A 23,155-nucleotide genomic window follows, 5' to 3' on the forward strand; every position below is an offset into this window, starting at 1 on the left:
TCAAAATACTTAACGTGCTCCACATCTGGAAATCCAACAATTCTTGGAAACCTTAATCTCTGCCTGCTGAGTGCTCCACGACCTAGACTGCATTGATAACAGAGACATTAAAGATTTTTTGCATGCTTTAATTTTTTTTTTTTTTTTTGGTCCTGTATCGATTGTCTGCAGGAAAATTTACCTTTTCCACATTTTATGTTACAGCCTTTTTCCGCAGCCGGTCTGCTGCACAGTAAAATCACCAGTGTAAAACTAACACTGACAGTGTAAAACTAATACTGCTAGCGTACATATGGTCATTCTCTGGTCAGAGTGGGACCATATGGCACTGGCAGTGTTAATTTAACACTGGTGATTTTACTGTGTGTGTGCGTAAGCCTGATCGCTAAGCAGTGTGGGACCTGGTTCTTGGATGGGAGACCTCTTGGGAACACCAGTGGCTGTGTGTTTCAAAAAGTAAAAAACTAGAACTGTGTCAGAAGGGCATCCGGTGTAAAACTTGTACCTAATACCAATGCAGATTTGGCTGTGTCTGTTGTGGTGATCCCAAACAAAAAAAAAAGTGAGCAGCCAAAAGGATGACAAAATGGAGTAAATTCATTTTGCCCCACAAAATTCTACTCACAGAACCCCATAATGACAACTTTTTTGGGGAAATATTTTAATAAATTAGCAAAAATCTTCAAACAAAAACTTTGGGGGTATTGTGTGTAGAGTTTTGAGAGGAAAAAATAATTTTATTCTTGGAATAAGGCTGTAACATAAAATGTGGAAAAAGTGAAGTGCTGTGAATACTTTCCAAATGCACTGTAGACCTCATAATCAATACGATCATGAATGCACTTAGTGAACACTACATGCCTTTAGAAGCATTACTGATATTTAGACACAGAGCCAGTGAACATTGAATCAATTACGCAACAGGTAAGATGCGCACTCAGTGCAACCACCTTTCAAAAGCCAGAAAAGAAGCAAAGGCGTAATCAAACACATTTTTCCGTTTGTTGCAAAGCTGAACGGATGGCTGCATTTATAGTTTCCCCCATTTTTGTGGATCTCAGGAAGCAGCATCGATAACAGCTCATAAAATCAAAATAAATCATCCTGCATCCTTAATCACAGCTGCCGACCTCGCAGCCACGATTATTTATTTATTTCGTTTTTTATTCAAGAATCCGTCAGCCATCACATGCATGCACACAACCATTATCAAATATATGTGCACGGTAAGTGTCCCAATAAATCACGTGGAGATAAAATCGCATCAATGACAGCCTGAGGAAAATATTGCAATTCCAAAACTCTGATTCCATTGCGTACTATGTGCAAATAAATCAATCTATAGTCCATCTGGCTATTTTTTTTCAAGGCCTCGTCGTTAATAGGCCAGATTACAAACAAATCCAATCGGATTAAAATATAAATCGTTAATAATTTATCTGAACATCTCCTCACCAACATCCTGATATCTGAGAAGAAAAAAATAAATAAAACGCGCAGCTTGCAGCTCGTCACGATCTGGATCCTGTGATTTACGTACTAGGCCCGCGGCACCGCTCCAAAAATCGATCCGCGTGAAGCCCGCGATCGGAGGACACGCCCATCGTGCTTTCATAAATAAGTCAAAGATTAAAAAAAAAAAAAAAAAAAGGGCTCGTGGACGCACAGTGTCTCACCTTTATTCCCGCGACGAAGCTCCTCTTCAGCCTGGAGATGGTGGTGAGGAGCAGGAGGAGGTGAAAGCGAGTGATGATGATGATGCTGCTGTGCGGTTTGGTGGAGGAAAGCCCACGCCATCCACACTGAGCGATGCGCACGCCCCCCCCCCTCCCCCACGCACGAACACACATTAACGCCATGATATCTGGACGGACTGACGCACGTTTTACTTGGTTTTTAAGCAGCCACCATGACGCCTTTAACAGTTTGTGCATCAAATGTCCAGAAACACTTAAGAATTGATTTCACTCCTCTGGTACTGAATGATCTTTTTTTTTTTTTTTATCCATTCAAATAAATTCTCCCGTGCACACGAATATCAATTAATGTGCACAGACGGTGCACCAGACTCCCGTTGCCATGCCAACCCTGTGCCGTTTCACTGCATCATGGTCAGATGAAGTCACAAACATGGACTTTTTTTGACACGTGCCAAATTTTAATTTTCAGTAATACTAAAAGATCAATCCTAGAAAGATCCTACTGCAGGATACTGGGTGGAGTCATGATTAGTGACTGACAGGTGACAATGCCCGAAAAAAAAAACATCTGCAGTGCCCCAATTAATTTAATTCCCACAGTAGACAACAGATGAGAATAAGAACCATTGCTTAAAAAATATAAACCTTTTTCAGGTCACAAATACAAAATTTAGAAAGACTTGATACAGGCTGCTATCCTGTAGGTGGCGCTACTCATCCCTTTTTCTGAAAGCTGGACTGTCATCCGTCAGTTTCTGTTTCAGTAGGTTCTGGTTCCTGAGTGGAGTTTTTTATGTTGAATCTATTAATTACTACTATTAATCATGATAGCATAAATCAAGCTAGTACCCACGAGGGCTATGGAAAGGGGGCGCTATAGCATCAGATCATTCAAAGAATGATGCAAAGTAAGGCTAATTTTTTTATTTAATTATGGGTGGGTTTACAGCCTGGACAGTTGAAATTCTGAGGGGAAGGGCTACGATACACTCCCAAGAAGTTTCACCTTCCTATACAGGACTGTTAAATCATTCACTTAGGTTTGACAAACACCCCCCCCAAAGACTAGTAAATATTAAATTTAAACAAGTGCCTATATCTCATTACAGGAGGAATTTGGCATAGTCTTCCTCAAAAATGCACACGGACTCACCCATCCTTTTGGTGAATGAAAACATTTGGATTTGGACATTTAGGGGAGATGGTCAAGTGTTGGGCTTAACAACAGAGGATCCTCAGTTGAAATCCCAGCCTGACTGGAAAATCAGTAAGTTGCTCTTGGTGTGTAGTGAGCGTCTTGTATGGCAGCACCCTGACATCAGGGTGAATGTGAGGCATTACTGTAAAGCACTATATAAATGCAGTCCATTTACCATTTGGGTAAGTTCAATTTTGAGCATCTTGAACAAATTTTCCAACATTTAGTGCAGCAGATAAACAATCCTGCAAATGGTGATACAAGGATTGGTGCAGCTTTAACTTTTGACCCCTGTACAAACCGAAACTGACCTTTGTCACCAATTTTGCTGTTTTCACCCCATAACTCATGAACATTCAGTCACAGATAGTCCAAACTATAACTCTTTGGATTTGTTATGATCAGATAAACAATGTAGTGTAGTTTTCAATTTGATTAGAGCAATTTTAATTTTAACCCCTGTGTAATTCTTCAATTGACCCCTACCTGGCCGCCTGTTGAAAATTCAAGTGGCTAGTCGGTTTTTCAAAAGAGTAATGTCTAAGGAGTATTTGTGCTGAATTTGATGCTTGTATCACCATTTGCAGGATTTTGCTCTAAATATTCTCTTAGCTGCTGCACTAATTGTTCTTTGCAAAACTGCTCAGCCTGGCTTCTTCAAATCCAGCTTGAAAACCTTAGGTTATTTGAGGTATGGACTCTCAGCCACTGCTGCACAGTGTTTTTAAGACTATGCATATTTTAGTCCCTGGTAATTTAAAACATGCAGCTGAAATTGATCAATTTTGGCAAAATAAAAAAATCTTTCACATAAAAACTGGGTGGTTTCCTATTATGACAGTGATATTTATGGAAGAGAGAAATAGCCTAAAATGTATAATAAAACATTTATTCACTGAGAAGCCCACTAACAAAAAGAAAGATTATCTGTATAAATTAGTCTCACATTTATGAACTGAAGTGAATGTAATTTTTTTAAAAACAAAATGAAAGCACATTTCTGCAGTTTTCAGACTATGGTGGCATTGGTGCCCCCAGAGGAACACGGGGAGGTGCACCAGGCGGTCTTGGTGGTAATGGCGGTCCTCTCTGAAAGGCAAAGGGAGGAGGCCGAGGAGGACCAGCAGCATAGCCAGGTGGAGGCATAGGAGGAGGTCCTCTCATTCCTGGAGGAACAGGGGGACCTGAGAGAGTTTAAACAAAAACACAACAGTAGTTCAGGGCACCCTAACTTCCTGATTATTAAACTTTATTAAATCAGGGGCTGCAGTGCACCGCTTACCCATGGGAGGCCCGTACGGTGCTCTGGGTGGCATGCCGACAGGAGGCGGTGGTGGTAAACCAGGGGGTGGTGGCGCCCGGGGTTGAGTTGAACCTGGAGGAGCAGGAGGAGGGGGCACCATGCCAGGAGGAGCAGGAGGGGGCATGGGCATCTGAGGCATGCCTGTGTGACACAAACACCATAATCATTTAGCTTCATGTACATCTTCATGTGGTGTGCTGTCACTGTGTCACATTTAACTGAAATCCATGAACCAGTTATGAGGAGTTGCACTTACAAGTCTCATGGAAAGACAAAAACTGAATGAATGTTCAAGAAGGAGCCTAGTGAGAGGAGGTACCAATGACATCTCTGAAGGAAATGCAGGATTCTCTCATTATGACAGGGGACTGGGCATAATTCCACTTTTGTCTGTTGCATTACCAGTTATGGTTTGATTGATTTTATGAGTAACAGCAGTTGGTTCCCCAAGTTGGTTTATGAGCAGCTGGTTCCCCAAGAAGTATGTGGGAGACTTTAGCTGAGATATGAGAAGTTTTCTAAAAATGAAAATCCTTTCTCTGCAAATGTACAACTTCAACACTGTGAATCAAGACCTTTTATTTGGTCAATCCACAATGGAATAATGAGAGAACAGGCCACACCGGGCCATGAATTTGCTCATCAGTCAACTACCCAGTTAATTATGGCCTCTGAAAGTGAAGGGACTGTGTACAGAAATGGCTGCAATTCCAAAATGATTGATATTTTTCTTACACCTCCTGACTTTACAGTACGAGCACATCTTGATGGCAGACGTACAAAAATCATGCCATTGTCCAAATACTTTTGACAATTGAGGAAATTATATTCTTAACAAGCTACTACCTGGATGCATGCTGCCAGGCGGGAAGGGTGGTGGTCCAGGTAGATGCCCGCCGCCGGCAGGTTGTGGACCCGGTGTTGCAGCACTTGGAGGCATGGGCATGGTCGGGGGCATTGATGGAGGCATTGAACCCGGAGGAGGAACAGGAGGAAAAGCACCAGGAGGTGGCATTCCTGCAGAAAAAAAAAAAAAAAAAGGAAAACAGTTCTGATACATTGGGGGGTTTTGGTGGGGGGTATTGCCCTTATACTAAGGTTATAAGCTTGAATTCTTCAATATCTTTGCCCTTTACCCTCGCAAGGATATTGGAGGAGTGTTGGAAGTATAACCAACCAGTCTACATGTGTTTTGTGGACTTGATAAAGGTATATGACCAGGTCCCTCTGGGTATCCTGTGGGGGTGGTGCGGGAATATGGGTTATCGGATTCGCTGCAACTTGCAACCCGGTCTGTATATGACCAAAGTAGGTACTGCATCCACATTCTTGGCATTACATCAGACCTGTTTCTGGTGGGAGTGCTGACCCTTGTCCTAAACAATCCTGTTTGTGATGTTCACCAACAGGATTTCAAAACACAGTCAGGGACTGGAGGGTGTCCAGTTGGTAGCCTCAGAGTTGCATCACTGCTTTTTGCAGATGATATAGCTCTGGTGGCTTCATCAGGCAGAGACCTTCAATGTGCACTGAGCAGGTTTGAGGCTGAATGTGAAGCAAATGGGATGAGAATGGGTGGGATGTGAATCAGCACCTCCAAATCTGAGACTATGGTCCTCTGTCAAAAAACAGTGGCTTATCCCCTCTGGGTTAGGGGAGAGTTACTGCCCCAAGTGGAGTAGTTTAATCTTGGGGTCTTGTTCACAAGTGGGGATAAACTGGAGCGGAAGATCAATAGATAGATTGGGGTGGCACCTAAAATTTTACGGACGCTGTACTGGACAGTCATGGTAAAGAAGGAGCTGAGCTGGAAGGCATGGCTCTCAATTTATCAGTCAATTTACACTCCTACCCTTACCTATGGTCATGAGCTTTGGATAATGACTGAAAGAATAAAATTGTGGATACAAGTGGCGGAAATGAGATTCCTCCATTGGGTATATGGGTTTACAGTCCTGGACAGGGCGAGAACCTCAATGATCCTGAAGGGACTTGGAGCAGAGCCGCTGTTTCTTCGCATCGAAAGGAGCCGGATGACGTGGTTCTGGCATCAGGTGAGGATTCTCCCTGGTCATCTCCCTAAGGAGGTCTTCCAGACACGTCCAACCAGGAGGAGGCACCGGGGAAGACCAAGGACACGCTGGAGCCTTGGGATCCCCCAAGAAGAGTTACAGGACTTGGTCGTGGATAGGGAAGTGTGGGAGAGCTGCTTGTTCTGCTGTTGCCGCAACCCAGACTCGGATAAGCGGCTGAAAATTAATGAATGAATAAACTTTAAGACACACAACTATAGCATCAGTTTCATGGTATCCTAGCAGAAAAGGCTTTGGTACAGAAAATACATGGTTTCATACAAGATAAATTATGTTCAAATCAATACAATCAATGTGCTGCCAGTTTTGACCTTTAAATATTCAAAAGAGGAAACAATGGAAAAGAAAAAGTGCTTCCACTTTACGTATGTGTTGTACCATTCACATGCAGACTAATCATGACTTTTACTAATTATTTAAGAAATACTATTTTCTGACAAGAATTATAAAAAAAAAAAAAAAGCACAACACTAGAGCTCAGTTTAAACTCAGACTGAAATTTAAAATACCGGTGATGACTTTTAGAGATCTGCACGGTCAAATGCACTTTACATCAGTGAACTCTTGCACCTGTATGCAACAACCAGGTCTCTGAGGTCCTCAGAGCAGAACCTGTTGGTTGTACCAAGGTCAAGGCTGAAGACTAAAGGAGACTGTGCATTTGAGGCTGTGGTGCCCAAACTTTGGAATGCACTGCCACTACATCTATGTTCTGTGGACTCTGTTGGAACTTTTAAGCAGAAGCTCAAGACCTATTTGTACAGGCTTGCTTTTAACTAGTTTTATGTTATTGCTGCTTTTAGTTTCTGCATTTTATTTCTGTGTTTCTTGAATTCCTGTGGAGCACTTTGTGATTTTTTTTGTGAAAGATGCTATACAAACTTTACTTGCTTACTTAAAAAAAAAACACTACTAAGTGGAATCTACTCTATTTAACTACAGTACAAGACATACCAGGTATGGGCATTGCAGCTCCCAGGGCAGTGAGGACTGGTGTTGGAGCGCTCGGTGGTGGTGGAGCATCTGCAAACAGCTGATGTGGCCTGTCAGCCTGAGATAGCGGGTTTTGGGCAGCGAGGAGGCGCTCTGCAGCTGAGCCGTGCCGTTCCCCTTTGGAATCTTTCTTGAAGGCGTATGACACTGTGATGGGTCTGTTACACAGGTACTGCCCATTCATAGCCTCAATTGCAGCATCTGATGCATCAAAGCTGGCAAAATTGATGAACGCATAACCTTTGGAGTTGCCCGTGTCTGGGTCGCGCATTATTTTTGGTGTCTGAAGGATCACACCAAAGGCGCTGAATGTGTCATAGAGCAGTTTCTCATCGATCTCCGAGTCCAGGTTTCCAATGAAGATGTTTGCACCCACATCCAGGTTTTTATTGTGTGCAGAGGCTTTATTAACTCGAATGGGTTTGCCATAGAGCTTAATCATATTCATAATTTTGATCGCATAGTCAGCATCCTCTTCACTGAGAAACTCCACAAAACCGTAACCTAAGGGTATACAAAAACATTTCGCATTATTTTTTGCTACCTTATGTAATGTTTCAATCATGCAAATAATAATGTAATAACACAAAATGCACAGCACTCCATTTCCCTCCACAACGTTGCCATGCAAATTTGCATCATAGCCACGATCTAACCCAACATTCTATCACTGTGATATAGAACAACATAGTGCAAATTAGTTCATACTCACCCTGATGTTGACCAGTAACCCTGTCTTTAGGCATATGCGTGTTGACTACAGGACCAGCTTGCAGAAAAAGCTCCCACAGCAATGGCTCAGCCACCTTCTCATCCAAACCCCCAACATACACAGTGGCATCTGTTGACACAAAACAGCATGCACACTCGGTGTAATTAACTTAAACAGAGTATACACAATAATATATGCTTATATAATACATAATGCAGTTACTGCACACAGTAACTGCATTATGTATTATATAAGCTAAAGGCAAAATAGGAACAACAGTTGCTAATAGCCAGGAGCTACATGTGCTAATACTGATGCTTAGTGTTTGTCAGTACATACCAACGCTGACATAGAGAATGAATTCTGGTTTACTGAGTAAAACGAAGCCTTTTACTCTCTTGAATTATACATTTGAAAACGTGAAGCAAGACTGGCATTTCCAAACCAAACCGCTAATGTATTAGCCATACAACTTGCTAGGCGAAATTGGTGTTCACAAGCCAAACTCAATTTCTTTACCTTAACTGCTAAAAATAACGAAAGCAATGAAAAGCCAGTGTGTATCGTAGACGACATTGTTGTCGCTGCCAGTAGCACATGTAGCAAATGGCTATTAGCAACGAGCAAACCATTAGCTCGAAAGGCGACCGAAGTCGCTGACTAACTAGGAGAGTTTTTGATGCTTAAATCACAAAACGTACACGAAACAACTGTAGTAAAATCACAAACCTAACCACTCAGGGATGTAATTACCTTGATTTCGCTCAGAAATTGGTCCCGCTGCCATGTCGAAGGAACAACGGAATGCAAGCGGTACGACTCGTTACCCCGCCTCTTCCTGTACCGACCCGTTGCCCCGCCTCTTCCTGTACCTATTCTCACGGTGCCTGTGTCGAAAGATGTATCAACAAACTCGATAACGTATTATTTTAAAACAACAAATCCTAAAACAAAATAAAATAAATCATCTGCATTTTTCTTGCTAAAAGTAAAGCGTAATTTATAGTGCAGTTCGCTTTCCAGCTCGAAATTTTGCCAACAAATGCACGCAGTACCCTTTGTAGACAGTAGGCTGTGCCCTAACTTTAATTGTTTGAAATATTTCGACACCGGGGTTCAAAGTTTAAAAAAAAAAAAACGGTCTATTAAGTCGATTTAAATAAATACCAATACAAAAAAGGTACACAGAGACATGCCTCAGTAAAAAGTGACATAACCATAATAAATGTATTATCAAATTTATTACATCATATAAATTTACCAAAAGTATAAACATGAATACAAAAGGTTCATACAAAACACAGACAATAGGGGCCTTAAGAAACACTTTTATAAACCATAATATAATAATTATGAAAAACAATTTAAAAAGCATCAAACCTTTACAATAAGAAAAAAACTGTTTAATACTGTAGAAAAAAACAAAGCCTTCACCAATAAGAACAATTAAAGGCCTTTTTAACAATTAAAGGCTTTAGGACTGATCAACAATCATGAGTGTCTAAATGAAAATTTAAAAACCTGCAGCCTCTTCATAGTATACATTACATTAAAAACTTTTTTGTCTTTGTTAATCATACCAGGTTAAATTTAGCCAGGTTTACTGGTTTGGACATCGTCACTGCGACTGAAGGGAGTAACCTCTGGACTGTACATGATATATAAAACATGCACACTTATGTATTTCTCAAAACCTCCCATTTAGCTGCTGAGTTAAAAAATAAAAACTTCACACAAAAAGAAAAAATGCACAAATATTTGAACAGTGAAACAATGTTTGCAATTTTGCAGAGGATGTGCTTGTCGTGTCAGCATTCAGTTTTAATTCAAGGGGTTTTAACTAATTAGGAATTGCAATTATTCCATACACAGAACTTCCATTTTCACATGCCATAAGTGATAGGACAAAAGAAATTTATGCATGAATGTTAATACAAATGATCACTTTTGAAGCCAGCCTAATGTATTATAAATATGTTGGGGAAAAAAACTGATTGTACAAGGATACAAGTAAGGAAGGCAAACAAAACAGCCATGACAATTCTGACAGAACTATTGGCTGTATAGTCCAACTTTTGTCTGTTGCATCAACAGCCCCACTTTCACCGTGTAATGGAATAGAGATGGATTTTTTTTTTTCCAAGGAAAAACTAGGTATATTTAGCTATTCAATGAAGATACTGTGTGTAAGAATGGCTGCAGTTCTTAAATGGGTAATGTGATATCTTTGTTAAACACCTTGAATTGAAGACAGTAATCTAAACTACAAGCACATCTTGATTGTGGTAGTATTAGAGAGGCAAAATTACATCACTATCCAAATACCTATGGACCCATCGGTATGAGATCAAAAGTACAGTGTGTAGGATTTCATTATGCCATCGCCGGTAGTGATATTGTTTCCACTAGCATTTTCTTTGGCAGCTGGGGTCCATGGTCCCTTGCTTTCTACTGTCATAAGCAATATGTATGAGTCTGGGCTACTGTATCAACATGGCGCTGCAGTATCCCATGAAGATATGAAGAGTTAATACTAAGCTACTGAAGACACACCAGTTCCTTGTTGCAAGTAATTTTACATTATATAACGGCTGAGTGGATCCTTCTCATTTGATTGGTGATTTCTATGCCACGTGACATAAATTATTTGTCCCATTTGTGTTGCGTTGCATTTAGCATGCAAATATGGTTTCATTTACTGTGCAAATTTGGTTCCATATGTTTTGTACCATTGCACACTGCTAACCCCGCTCACTCACACACTACTGGGGGCGGCATTTAGCTAAACATGGCAGAGTTTGTTTTGCTGATGGACTGTGATTTGAACGAGCTAATTGATGGTGCTAATTCTTGTAACACACACACACACACACACACACACACACACACACACACACACACAGACACACACACACACACAAAACAACAAAAACAAATCCACTACACTATAAGCCGTCTGGAGGCATGAAGAGCTGTTAGGTTGAAAACTTGGACAAATTTCTGACGCAATTTTTCACTGGACTTTTTTTTTGTAGGTATCACGGTCTGCATCATCAGAATTATTTTCGAACTGTCTTCCAAGTTGACTGAGAACAATTTTGGATTCGTATTTAAAGTTCGTGTTGGACTGCTGACGTCAAAGCACCAGTGACACACACCAAAATGTAAGTCCCTTTTCTGTTGTTTATAAATTAACATAATATCAAATGACAAGGATCTATTTTAGCCGTTATATAAAACAAATAATGAATCTTCTTTCATTCTTTCAATGGAACGGTGAAGGCTAATTCCTTTCACCTCATGAAATATTCGTACCATTGACCTCATAAACATTCATTATTTGTATATTAATGAACAGATGGTTATGAATGCTACATTCCATATGTGCTAATAAATGCCCTAAATCCTACACACTGTAGCTTTAAAGAGGCTGCATGTCAAGATGTAGGAGGCAAACTGTTCAAAATATAAAGTCTGCATTTTTAAATAGTGCAAAGTGTAGTACAAGTTGACAAACATATACACTGTTACGGATATTTTACCAGCTGAGTAACACATTTAGAGTATATAACATGATTGTAAAATGTATACAAAAGGTAACACAAATGCTTCATATCTATAATAGCACATCATCAATAATATTTTTATGTGTAATGATAAAAGACAGTGAACATCAGTTTGAAGACCCCACAGATTGGATTGAGCAGTAAAATAACCTTTTTTTTTTCATGTCTGGATTTGATCATGCCTGCTTTGTAATTTGTGCTCGCCCTTTCCAAAACATTTCTTTAATCACTTCCTGCTGTCTGCAATTCATGATTCAGCCATTCCGTGAGGCCTCCTGCTGTATAACTTGTATAAATCTTGCCCACATTTCCTTTCAATAAGAGCCAGACTATATTAAAGTCATTTCCATGAGATGAGATCTTTAAGAACTTTTTATCTTAATGTAAAGCACAAAACAGCACCCCAAAATGTTAATTACATCCACCAAGGACATAATAAAGTCATCTGCATTATCTGTCTGTTAGCAGGATTACTCCAAACTACTGTGCGGATTTTGACAAAATGTTCACCAGACAGATATTAGGCCATGGAAGATTCCATTAAATTTTGGAGGAGATCGAGATCCGGATTCTGGACCATGATTTCGCTTTATATACGCTTTGAAGAATTACGTCGAAACTACTTCATGGATTCTCACCAAATTTGGACCACAGGTAGATATTAGGACATTGAAGACTCCACTGAATTTTGGAGGAGATCCAGATCCAGATTCTGGACCAAGATTTCGTTTTAGGTACGCTTTGAAGAATTACATCAAAACTACTTCACGGATTCTCACCAAATTTGCACCACAGCTAGATATTAGATCATGGAAGACTCCATTAAATTTTGGAGGTGATCTGGATCCGGCTTGGCAGATGTCAGAAATCTCAGTTTGTTCTTGTTTTCCGTGTCATTTTTTATTTATTTATTTTATTTTTGAAACGGTAAACACGCCTTACTTTAATTTACTGTATGGCATTTGCTGTTGATATTTCTGCAAAAAATATTCCTAAAAATCTGTTTGGTTAAAAAAAAAAGTAATTCTCAGGCAGCCGGTATGCCAAGTGCACCTACAGGTGTTCGAAGAAAGCGCTGTTTTCCTGTAATTCCTAGGCACAAAGAGGTAATGGCTAAAGCGGCATGTGCTTGTTTTATGGATGGAGGCGTATGCAACAGATTAACCTGCTCCTTATGACCTTACACAAGAGACAAACCCTCAAAGCTGACACACATAAGAAGTGTTCAATACTGTTACCAGGACTCTTATGGAGACCGAAGGCCTCTTTCCACGCCGGACTTCAGGTTTAGTGCGAGGGCAGAGTGGCCGTGTTGGCGGCACTGAGCTGACCCACCGCTAACATCAGGATGTCTTTCTTCTCCTTATAAAAGCGTAGTTCTCTGCCCGCCAGCCTGGCTTCCTCCAGTTCTCGCTCAGTGGACGCCAGCTCCTGGGCGACAGTGTTGGCGACGCTCTGCTCCCGATTCACCCAGTCGGCAGCCATTTGAGTGCGCATGTCGTCATCCAGAGCCCGATGGGAATAGTGAGCCAGCACTTCCTGTAAGTTCAGCAGCAGACAGAGGGAGGTTGATCAAAGAGTGAAAATTAACCGTCGCTCCCTTTGCGTACTCTAAAGAAGCCATTTCAGGGTTACACGTCTGAATCCACTGTTAAACCGAACACTCCATTTTAATACAATAATTAAGTTAATGTAACTCAAACGCTGAAAAAAGTTCTAGTCACTCATTTCCATGAGTTAAACTAACTAAAAAATGAATTGTTGTCATAACTCATTTCCGTTAAGTGCATTTAAAGTTCTGGGGCATTAAAGTGTTGGTGATGTATTTATTTCCAGTGCATTCCATTCACTCATTTTAATTGAGTTTATGTAACGGAGGCCAGCAGGTGTCGCTGTGCATATGTATTAGTAAACCTCACTCCCAACTGCTCCAAATAATTCTCTGGTCACAAGGCCAGAGTCCTGGGTTTTAGCCTTCTGAGTCCGACTTACATGCCGGAGATCGTGAGTTCGCGTCCCAAGGGGATAGAATGGGTGGAGTCATAACAACACAACGCAGAGTCCACAAGTAAACCAAAGAATTCAAAATGTAATGCAAATTTTTTAGGCAAAAATTTGTCACTTTTTTATTGAAAAACATAAACTAGATTTACAAAAGTTTAATTAACTATTAATTGTAAATTTACTAAAACTTTAACAATTAAATTTTTGAAAATTATTTTATTTAAGTTGGCAAACTCAAATGGTTTAAGGCAATCAGTTTCCTCAAATGGTTTGAGTTCAACTAACTCATTGAGTTTTACAGCATAGCAGGAGAATTTTTGCATGCACAACCATAGGTCAGGTCGGTTCAAGAGCGTTGTGGTAGGGCTTTGCCTCATAGCATCCACCACACTATGCAGCAGCCCTCCATGCTAGTTGGCAACCACCCCGATCCATCTGCACCTCCCCAAAGTACCCATGTATCTACTGCATCCAGGTCATATGTGGGCATCCGCTTGGCTTTTTCCAATTACTGGGGTCCCCAACACCAAGGCATCGGCATGCTCAATCATGCAGAGAGAAAGGTGCCACATGCCTGTAAAATTGTAGCTGACGTTCCCTGACAATGCAAATTGTAAACCTCAGTAAGCATCTCCCCATGTAACCATTCATGTAATCATTCCAGCGGTACCCCAGGATCCTGGAATGCACTCTGAGGTCATGAAAAGAACATGTCAAATACCCTTGATAGCATTATTTGAATTTTTATGCTTTAAACCTGAAAGCATTTAAACCTGGAAGCATCCAGCTTACTTGGATAAAGGAGTCTGACTGTGAGAGAGGTGAGAGAGGTTTGAGTGAAGTACCTGTCGGGAACACTGTCGTTCTCGCATGGCCTTTAGGCTTCCATTCCAGTGCAGGAGCTGGAACACAGTCATCAGCTCCTGGATGGAAAATGTCATTAAATAACAGGGAATAAGGACCAGACTGAAAAAAAACATGCACAGTTGCTGGAAAAGTTCTTGTGCTTTATTATTTTTCATGATTATCATGATTCGAGAATGTGATTTTCCTTTAACTGATATTATGTATGCTGAATATATATTGTGCTAACTTTACATTTAAGTGTGACCACTTAATGCTGAGGGTTTTTCATGTGAAAAGACAAAAGACAGCTATCCTCATGGAATAAGATAAGAGAAGACCACTTTCCCCCATTTGAGAAAAATATGTTTGTCTTGGCCAACCTTGGATTAGATAACTCCGGCACCAGTATTGGAGACGTGGGGAGGGTTATGACTATGAAATTGTTGCTAAGATACCCCCCATGTGTTACAGGCTGTATATATTCTACCGCAGGAGTGATAAAGACTTCAAATTGAAGCAAGACATCTGTCTTCCACTGCGAGTCAGGGCAGTTACTATTATTATTATTATTATTATTATCATTATTATTATTATTGACAGTGCATTGGTATGCTAAAGCAAAATTAATTGTTTTAAAGAAAATTTTCTTCAGATCTTGTTGTATTACATGAGACAGCACAACATAACATGAAAAACAACATCTTTATACATCAATGTCATATTTTGCTATGTTTCATGTACCTGAAACTCCAGCATGGACTTTCCTTTGTTGGATTCAAGCATAAAGCGAAACGCTCCAATTCCTGTGTTGGGATTGTCAGCTTCCTCTCTGTTTCCCTGTGAGTGATACAAACAGTGTGATACACTGGAAATAACAATGGAATGATAATGACGACAACAAATTAAATGACTGATACATATTTTGGGGATAGATTGTGAGATCATGTTTCCTGTTGTACACTCTATAAAAGGAACTGTTGTCTCAACAAGAAACATTGATGTAACAATTTGCATAGATTTTTTAAAGTTATTTCAACTTAATGATTTCAACTTTCAACTGAGTTAAAACTCTAGTTAAGTTGAAATAACTTTAGTTAAGTTAAAAATAACTTTTTAAAAAGATCTATGGAAATTGTTACAACGCTTTTTCTCATTTAGACTACGGTTCATTTTTTAGAGTGTACCGTGTGTTCATTTAACTATTATTCTCATTTTTTCTGTTTTTGCAAACGTTCGTTCAGTGTTTGTTTAGGTTTTTTTAATACATTTCAAGTAGACAGAATGGAGTGATTCTGGAAACTGGCCTACACTGAAAAAAGAACCAACTTAATTGAATTGTTTCAATTGGTAATGCCTAAATGAATTAAGTTCTTTGAAATTAAGTCAATAAATTAGATTAACACGTGTTAATCTAACTTATTAACTGTTAATAAATTTGTCAGTTAATGTTAGATTAACTAAGTTAATAAGTTAGTTAATGTTAGATTAACACGTCAACCTACCTTATTCACTTAATTTCAAAGAACTTAATTAATTCAGGTGTTACCAATTGACACAATTCACTGAAGTTCAACTATTTTCTTTTTTAAGTGTAAAGCAATATTTTCCTTCAGTTTCACTTCAAAGCACCACATATTGGTATGCATTACACATACTTTCAAACCATCCGCTGCACTTGCTATCAACTGCAAGGCAACAGTTTTGTGAGATTTGCTTCAACTCTAAAAGGCATCGTATCACATTTGAAAATGAACATTTATACCAATTGCATTACTCATATAAACAGTAGGCAGTACCTGAAAATGCACTTTGCATGTTTCCTTTCCCTCCATTCATTCAATGTGGAGATATTTGGTCTGAATAACTGTTACAGACCTACACAGGAACCTTCAAATATTTAGAACTTACATTGAAGGAGGCCAAAGCCTCACTCACGCTTTTCTCTATGAAGTCATCTGTGATGCGACGAGAGGGATGCTCATTGAAAACAGAGTTCATAAGTGCAATTTTGGCAGCGCTGCGTCTCGCCTCCGCTTTGGTGGGACAAAACTATGAAGCAATAACAGATAAATACATTAGCTTTCATAGACAATCAGATGTACTGACATAAAATCAAAAGAGTCAGTGTTTCTGTGGTGGCAACTTAGACAAGGTGCTGTCACAACATCATTTATTGAGGATACGTATAGTGACGTGGGATCAGTTTTACAAGGGATTCCCTTCCTGGTGCAACTCCAGATGTACAAATAGAAGGTGGCACGGGTGACACTGAACTGGGGATTTTGTTTGTTAGGCAAGCATGCTAGCTGCTTGCGCCACCACACTGCCCACAAACTCTTCTAAAAACAGATCAATATATTTTTCAGTCACGCATAAGACAATAGTTGATAGCACAAATACGTTCCCTTCAAGTAACTGTTTAATTATTATTTGCTAGCAACCAACAACTACTGTGGCTTATTCATGACTATGCGCTCCATGCTAGTTTATGGCAGCAGCTAACAGTGCTTTGCTACGTCTTCTCATTTTATAAAACTTGACCTTATTGGTGTGTAAACTGTTTGAACAACAGCTCAATATATTTTTCAATCAGTTGTGCAACAACAATGGATAACTGTTGATGAGTGTTGCCAATTTAGCGACTTTTGATCTTCCCTAGTGACTAAAAATCATATCTAGTAGCTACTTTTATTCCACACAAACTGGTCAGTTTGCTTAAATACCCATTCAGATTCCCGTCAAATGCAAATCAGACGTGATTACTTCATCATTTAACCTTTAAATGCAACTTTTAGTGACATTTCAGAGAGCCAATAATGACATCTGGTGAGATTTGTTTTTATTAGCTGTGTCCATCATTTGATTTCTCTTTCCTTTTTGTTTGTTTGTACTTTCAGTTACAACTGAAGGTTTATCACATTTATTCAGCTCCATGATGCTGACACTAGGATATGTAACATTGCACTACTAGCTAACCCTTGCACGGCATGCTGGAAAACAAGAGTTTGTCAGTGTGTCCTAGTGTTTTGTCACTGTATTTTAACTCACATTGGTCAAAATCCTAAACTGTTTCTAGACTCGGCAAATTTTGAGCATATAGGCAATATAAGATTGTGAATCCTTCATTTGAATATTAAGGAATGGTGGTGCTGATAAAAAAAAAATCCTATTTATTAGTTAATCTATGGTATGACAATCACATGTCAGTCATGTTGGCAAAAATTAGATATTACCTGGAAACTTCCAAAGCAGCTTCCTCCTGGAAGGCTAACATAACAAACATATGGAGGGCTATTGGATGGGACCATTTCATAGACAACCAGAGCTCCGTTCCGCAGGTCGGCCCCTCGAGTCAACTTCATCTGCCAAAACTCCTGCAAAGCTTCCACAACGTTTACTATTGGGCAAAGACAGAAAAGGCCTCCTCACATTATGGACACCAACCATACTTTTTATTATTAGCCTTCTTTAACGCTACAGTATGTAGAAGTTGGGTGCGGTTCTTAGCAGAAATGGAATATACCATTCTTATCCATCTGTTTATTGGAGTATAATTACCTGCAACAATGAATCAATGTGTTTTTATTAACTTAAAATGAGCTCTTCATATCATGGAGGTCGCCATGTTGTAGTGCCCAAAAGGAACACACTTACTCCATCTTTAACATTTTGCACGGCAGGAGAAGTGAATTAAAGACACCGTCTGTTGATTGCAAGAGCAAGCTACCAACTGTAAAAACCCTCATTTTTTGACATAGAGGATCATACATATTGCTTATCACTGTCCAAAATGCATAAACACGGAAGGAAACAATATGGTGACTGGTGAGCAGATGGCACCAAATCCTACACACTGCAGCTTTAAAATGTCATAGAGTCCCAAATATATCTGTGTTTTTTCTCTTAGTTTGCATTTAAAATTCCACTTGGATTTATAACCGACTGTAAAAAGCAAAATCCTCTTTAAATCCAAAGATGGAAAAAGGGGAAGGTCACATCAAGGATGAGAAGGGGTGTTCCTGCTCGGAAAAGATTTAGGAAGGAAATTCTGCATCACCTTGAAGGAACTCATTCCGTCAAACCAACGATTTATGTGCCCCGGTGACAGAGTGGAGTTCTGTCTTCCGTTAAAGGAAGAAGAAGAAAAAACAAAACTGGTTGAAAACTGAAACTCAGCTATAAATGATGTGGGCTCAGGACTGTAGGAAAACATGAGTTAACCAAGACTCTTGACTACTGTAACACGGACTCATCCTAGTGTTTTTTGACAAACATGGGCCGCCTGCTTCTTGTCCGTCGAGCCTGGAGTCTGATCTGCAAGTTTGGTTGTAGCATTGTTGACACCACAGAGGCCTCCGTCAGCCAGATGGAAAGCGTGTAAATCCCCCACACAACAAGCCAAGTAATGGTGGTAACTGTGATGACTCCTTGAAATCTAAAATGTTACCCAAACCGCATTATTTAGCATAACTATGGGCTTCGGGAAGACTGGGATCTCATCAGTTTGAGGCATTTTCTGAAAGGTTAAAGTGACTGAAGCTGGAATCCACTGGGACAGATATGTGAACGCAGTGCCAACATGTATGTGAGGGTGATTAGACCACAGATGGTTTACATACAAATGCCAAAACTGATGGTGACAAACAGAACTGAATTCTGCAGAATGCACTTAAATTTCTGAAAACACTCTTAACCCCCCCAACACAGAAGTCAGAATACACTGCCACCAAGGAGATTGCCTGAATATCGCTTTTAAAGGGGTCATAATAAAAAATAATTTCTGTATATACACACACACATATATATATATATATATATATATATATATATATATATATATATATATATATATATATATATATATATACATATACATATACATATACATACATATACATATATATATATATATATATATATATATATATATATATATATATGTGTGTGTGTGTGTGTGTGTAATAAAACAGCTGTCTTAAAAAATATACTGCATATGAAAGTTTTTAAAATACATCAGACACCGAGGTATTTAATCTTAAACAATTCAATTTTCAGGTTTCTAAAAAATGGCCTGTTTCTGTGCATGTCATCCATAATTTCTGTGACATAAGTTACAGATGTCAAAAACGAGTCGTTTCAGGCCTTCATTATGGCAAGAGAGTTTCTACATAGGCATAACATTGCAGGACTTTGACTGTGATTAATATGAAACCCAATTATATTTGACAGTAAACAGTAGGTATCCCTTTAACACATCATCATTATTATTATCTTTATATACACCTTGCGTCATTATTATGCAAAGTAATGTTATGTCACTGCTGGATGAAAATGTCAAATCTTGCACGTATGCTTAACCCCATTCCCCAGAGTAAAGCAAAAAATTAGAACAATAGTACAAGAGCAACAAAAACAACAACAACAACGTAATAATAATAATCATCATCATCATCATGTCCTTCTTTATAGTGTTGTAATAGTTGGGGATGTTCAGCAGCCTGCATGGGATAAAGAAGGGAAGAGACGGTTAAATCCTATTAGGACTGAACAAGGACATGTGTATTATCTCCAGCTGCCACCATTATTGCACATTTCGGCCATAAGCGGATCTTAGGTGGAGCTTGATAGGGCGGAAGCCCCACCTAAGATTTACATTAGTGCCAACATGACACTACTATAAAATTGATATGTCCCATTCAAAATCCAGTCTTTTCTGCCTCAGTTACTTACCATCACCATTATTCTCTCAATGAAACATAAATATATCTTGCGTTATACACGTAAACTGAGCAATTTCACTCATATAATGGAAGACATATTTATTTTTGCATGCTATATTAGTTATTCTATTTTTTCTAACTGCCAGTATTCCCAGATTTAAATTTGTGTCCTTTCGGAACTCTGTCATGATTTTTAAGCAATTGCTTCTATTGTGCAAAAACAAAATTTTAAGGGTAGAACTGCTGCTTGGATTCAAAAGAAACATAATAAAATGCCTTTATTCCCATGGCGTGGTCATGTTAGACCTAAAAACCAACTCTGAGGTGTTTCATTAAACCTTCATTGAGTCTAAAGATGAAGAAAACATGTCAGAATTTGTTTTTAGATCTAACATGACCATGTTAAAAATAATGGGATTTTAATACGTGAAAAGGAGTGCCTTGGAATGTTCTTAATTTTTTTGCTTCTGTTAACTTAGCATGCTGTACATGTCATACACACTTGAAAGTCACTTTAAAATACATACTTTCACATTTTGTAAAAATTCTGTTCCTCTGCCATTAAAATAATCACACACACACAGCAGCCCTCCCAAGATAAAATTCTCTGGGGCCGCCACTGACTTTGGAGCATTGTGGGTTTTGAAGCCAAGTGATGTAGGAGGAAACTGATTTACTACAAACTTACAATTTTAATTCCAGAAATCTATTTTTATGTATTTTGCTACGTTACTATTTTAAACTACAGGACGAGAGGTTTTGTCCAAAAATTGTAGATATTTGATTTTTAAAGCGTTGCATCTCTTTAAACTTCATTATTATTCATGACAAAGCAGTTAAAGGTGGAATAGTTTGATGCATGTTGTTGGTGAATGTGAAGCCCTCCAGAGTTTGGAAGAAGTGACTGCAGCTAAAACTTTTTGACGTCACAAAGGGAGAAATGTCTCCACGGTTGTTTACCTCTGCCGTAGCCCTGCGTGTGTTTGGCGAAGCTGCGGACTACCGCCTCCACCGCCTCCTTCAGCACTGCCGGGTTCCCGGCGGTCCCCGGTCCGAGCCCCGCCGCGCCTCCGTACAGGCTGTGGAGCTGCAGCGGCGGCGGAGGAGGGGGAGGCCCGGAGGAGGCGCACAGGGAGGCCGGGGACGGCAGCAGGGGAGCGATGGGGACGGTAACCCCGGGCCGCAGAGAGAAACGGAGGGTCCCGGTTGGTGCTGAACCGAATCCGATGCCTGGCTGCAGCCGCGGAGGGCGGATACTGTCCGGGATCATGTTAGATTCCATTGTCCCAACGTCACGTCTGCGAAGTCCGGACGAGCTCCGAATGAGAAACCAACAACCCGACGGTTCCAAAAACGGCTTTAAGAGAAGAGCGAACAAAAAACAATATCTGTGGTCTTTTTATTAATCAAATGGAAAAGACGGACGGTACATGTCGCGGCTCACTCTGGATTAGACTGCAGGAATGCCAGTCAAATGCTGCGTTCAGGACCACCTCGTAATCCCCTATTGTCATTTTAAAGGGACGATCCGTCCAGTTTTTTTTATTATAAACGTAAATATAACCCACGCTGACTCAAACCTTCCCACTGTCGCCAAGTGCTTGCTCACAGGGGGTCGTTTTGACAGTTGGGGTTTTTACGTAATTATTGTATGGCCTTGCCTTACAATATAAAGCGCCTTGGGGAAACTGTTTGTTGTGATTTGGCGCTATATAAATAAAATTGATTGATTGATTGAAACAAACGCAAGTCACTGTTTTTATTTGTACACTCATACTAAATAATATATATATATATAATGTAATTATACATGAATTGAAGTGTAAGTGAATATTGAAGTGTATGTCTGTGTGTTGATGTGTAGTGTGTTGTGAATTTGTGTTTATGTTATTATGACTGTTATAATTGTTGGACTTGTACTAGCAGGGGTGGGCGTTGATAAGCTTTGCTTCTGCTCACACCCTTTCAGACTCACAGGCTTTGTTTATATAATATTCATGTTATTTGTATGTTTCTGTTCTGTCGGATTTGTGTGTGTGTGCCAAATAAATTCAGTCATTCATTCATTCATACACACACACACACACACACACACACACACATATATATATATATATATATATATATATATATATATATATATATATATATATATATATATATATATATATATACAAACAAAAGGGCTACATACTAAATCCTCTAGACATGGGGAACAAACTGATACCATTTTTATCAAAGTTCAACTGAAAATTACCCCCAAAATATCCATTTATGTAAGACCACACAGTGTTGTCCCATGTGCGATAAACTCCCAAAATATAATATGTAGCCCTAAAAACTATATATATTCTGAATTCTCGTGACATGGGGAACAAACTGGTTCCATTTTTTTTTAAGTTGAGCTGAAAATTACCCCCAAAATATCCATTTATGTAAGACCATACAGTGTTGTACCATGTGCTTTTCATGCTGCCACTTCTGTCTGTCTTTCTGTCTGTCCAGGATAAACTCCCAAACTATAATATGTAGCCGATAAAACTATATATATTCTGAATCCTCAAGACATGGGGAACAAACTGGTACCATTCTTTAAAAGTTGAACTGAAAATTACCCCCAAAATAGCTGGCTGTGGGTATGACCAGGCAGATTTAAATTTCCAGCCCTGTATATGTGTTGGCCATCTCTGTTTATTTAATCCCTTCCTTCAGCTACTTTATGTTCTCAACTGTTAAGCACCTGACTGTCCTGTACAACCCAGTTTGCCTTCCTGTCTGAATACATTCATTTTATGTTTGTAAAATTGCAATGTAAAAACAGTGAAATACACCACTACCTCAATTTTGATTCATTGATATTTACATTTACTGTTACCTACCTTTTGTGTGTAATTTTGTTTTAAATTTGATTGCAAAACAGCATCTGCATGAAGGACCTAAAAAAAAAATATATATATATTTCCACTTAGTTTGGGGAGTCCACCTCTTATAGTTCTGCTGGACAAACTTTAGCACATTAA

General features: G+C 39.3%; 3 protein-coding genes across 4 annotated transcripts in view; all 3 read right to left on the reverse strand.

Moving 5' to 3' along the window:
• The window catches only part of LOC117501402 (synaptic vesicle glycoprotein 2A-like), a 39,102-nt gene extending 37,392 nt beyond the window's left edge, over nt 1-1,710 (reverse strand). The window contains exon 1 of the mRNA XM_034160281.1: nt 1,677-1,710. The gene's annotated coding sequence lies outside the window, so the exon portion shown is untranslated. The remainder of the gene's footprint in view (nt 1-1,676) is intronic.
• Nucleotides 1,711-3,904: 2,194 nt separating this feature from the next.
• On the reverse strand, nt 3,905-8,786 carry sf3b4 (splicing factor 3b, subunit 4). Its single transcript, XM_034160288.1, has 6 exons — nt 8,753-8,786; nt 8,000-8,128; nt 7,249-7,791; nt 5,048-5,218; nt 4,181-4,342; nt 3,905-4,082 (listed from the first exon to the last, which is right to left on the reverse strand). The coding sequence occupies exons 1-6, from the start codon at nt 8,784-8,786 to the stop codon at nt 3,913-3,915; spliced, it is 1,209 nt and encodes a 402-aa protein (XP_034016179.1). The 3' UTR covers nt 3,905-3,912.
• Nucleotides 8,787-12,460: 3,674 nt separating this feature from the next.
• Nucleotides 12,461-21,658, reverse strand: lix1l (limb and CNS expressed 1 like). 2 transcript variants are annotated; one of them, XM_034160294.1, is made up of 6 exons: nt 21,096-21,658; nt 17,649-17,812; nt 16,324-16,464; nt 15,157-15,252; nt 14,415-14,471; nt 12,461-13,104 (listed from the first exon to the last, which is right to left on the reverse strand). In XM_034160294.1, exons 1-6 carry the CDS (start codon nt 21,415-21,417, stop codon nt 12,853-12,855), a joined length of 1,032 nt encoding a protein of 343 aa, XP_034016185.1. In that variant the 5' UTR covers nt 21,418-21,658; the 3' UTR covers nt 12,461-12,852. The 2 variants fall into 2 exon arrangements, with proteins under 2 accessions (XP_034016185.1, XP_034016184.1); XM_034160293.1 differs by having other exon boundaries at nt 14,415-14,492; nt 21,096-21,656.
• Nucleotides 21,659-23,155: the final 1,497 nt, after the last annotated feature.

The sequence above is a fragment of the Thalassophryne amazonica genome, chromosome 20, assembly GCF_902500255.1.
Source record: "Thalassophryne amazonica chromosome 20, fThaAma1.1, whole genome shotgun sequence".
In the NCBI taxonomy this organism is placed as follows: domain Eukaryota; kingdom Metazoa; phylum Chordata; class Actinopteri; order Batrachoidiformes; family Batrachoididae; genus Thalassophryne; species Thalassophryne amazonica.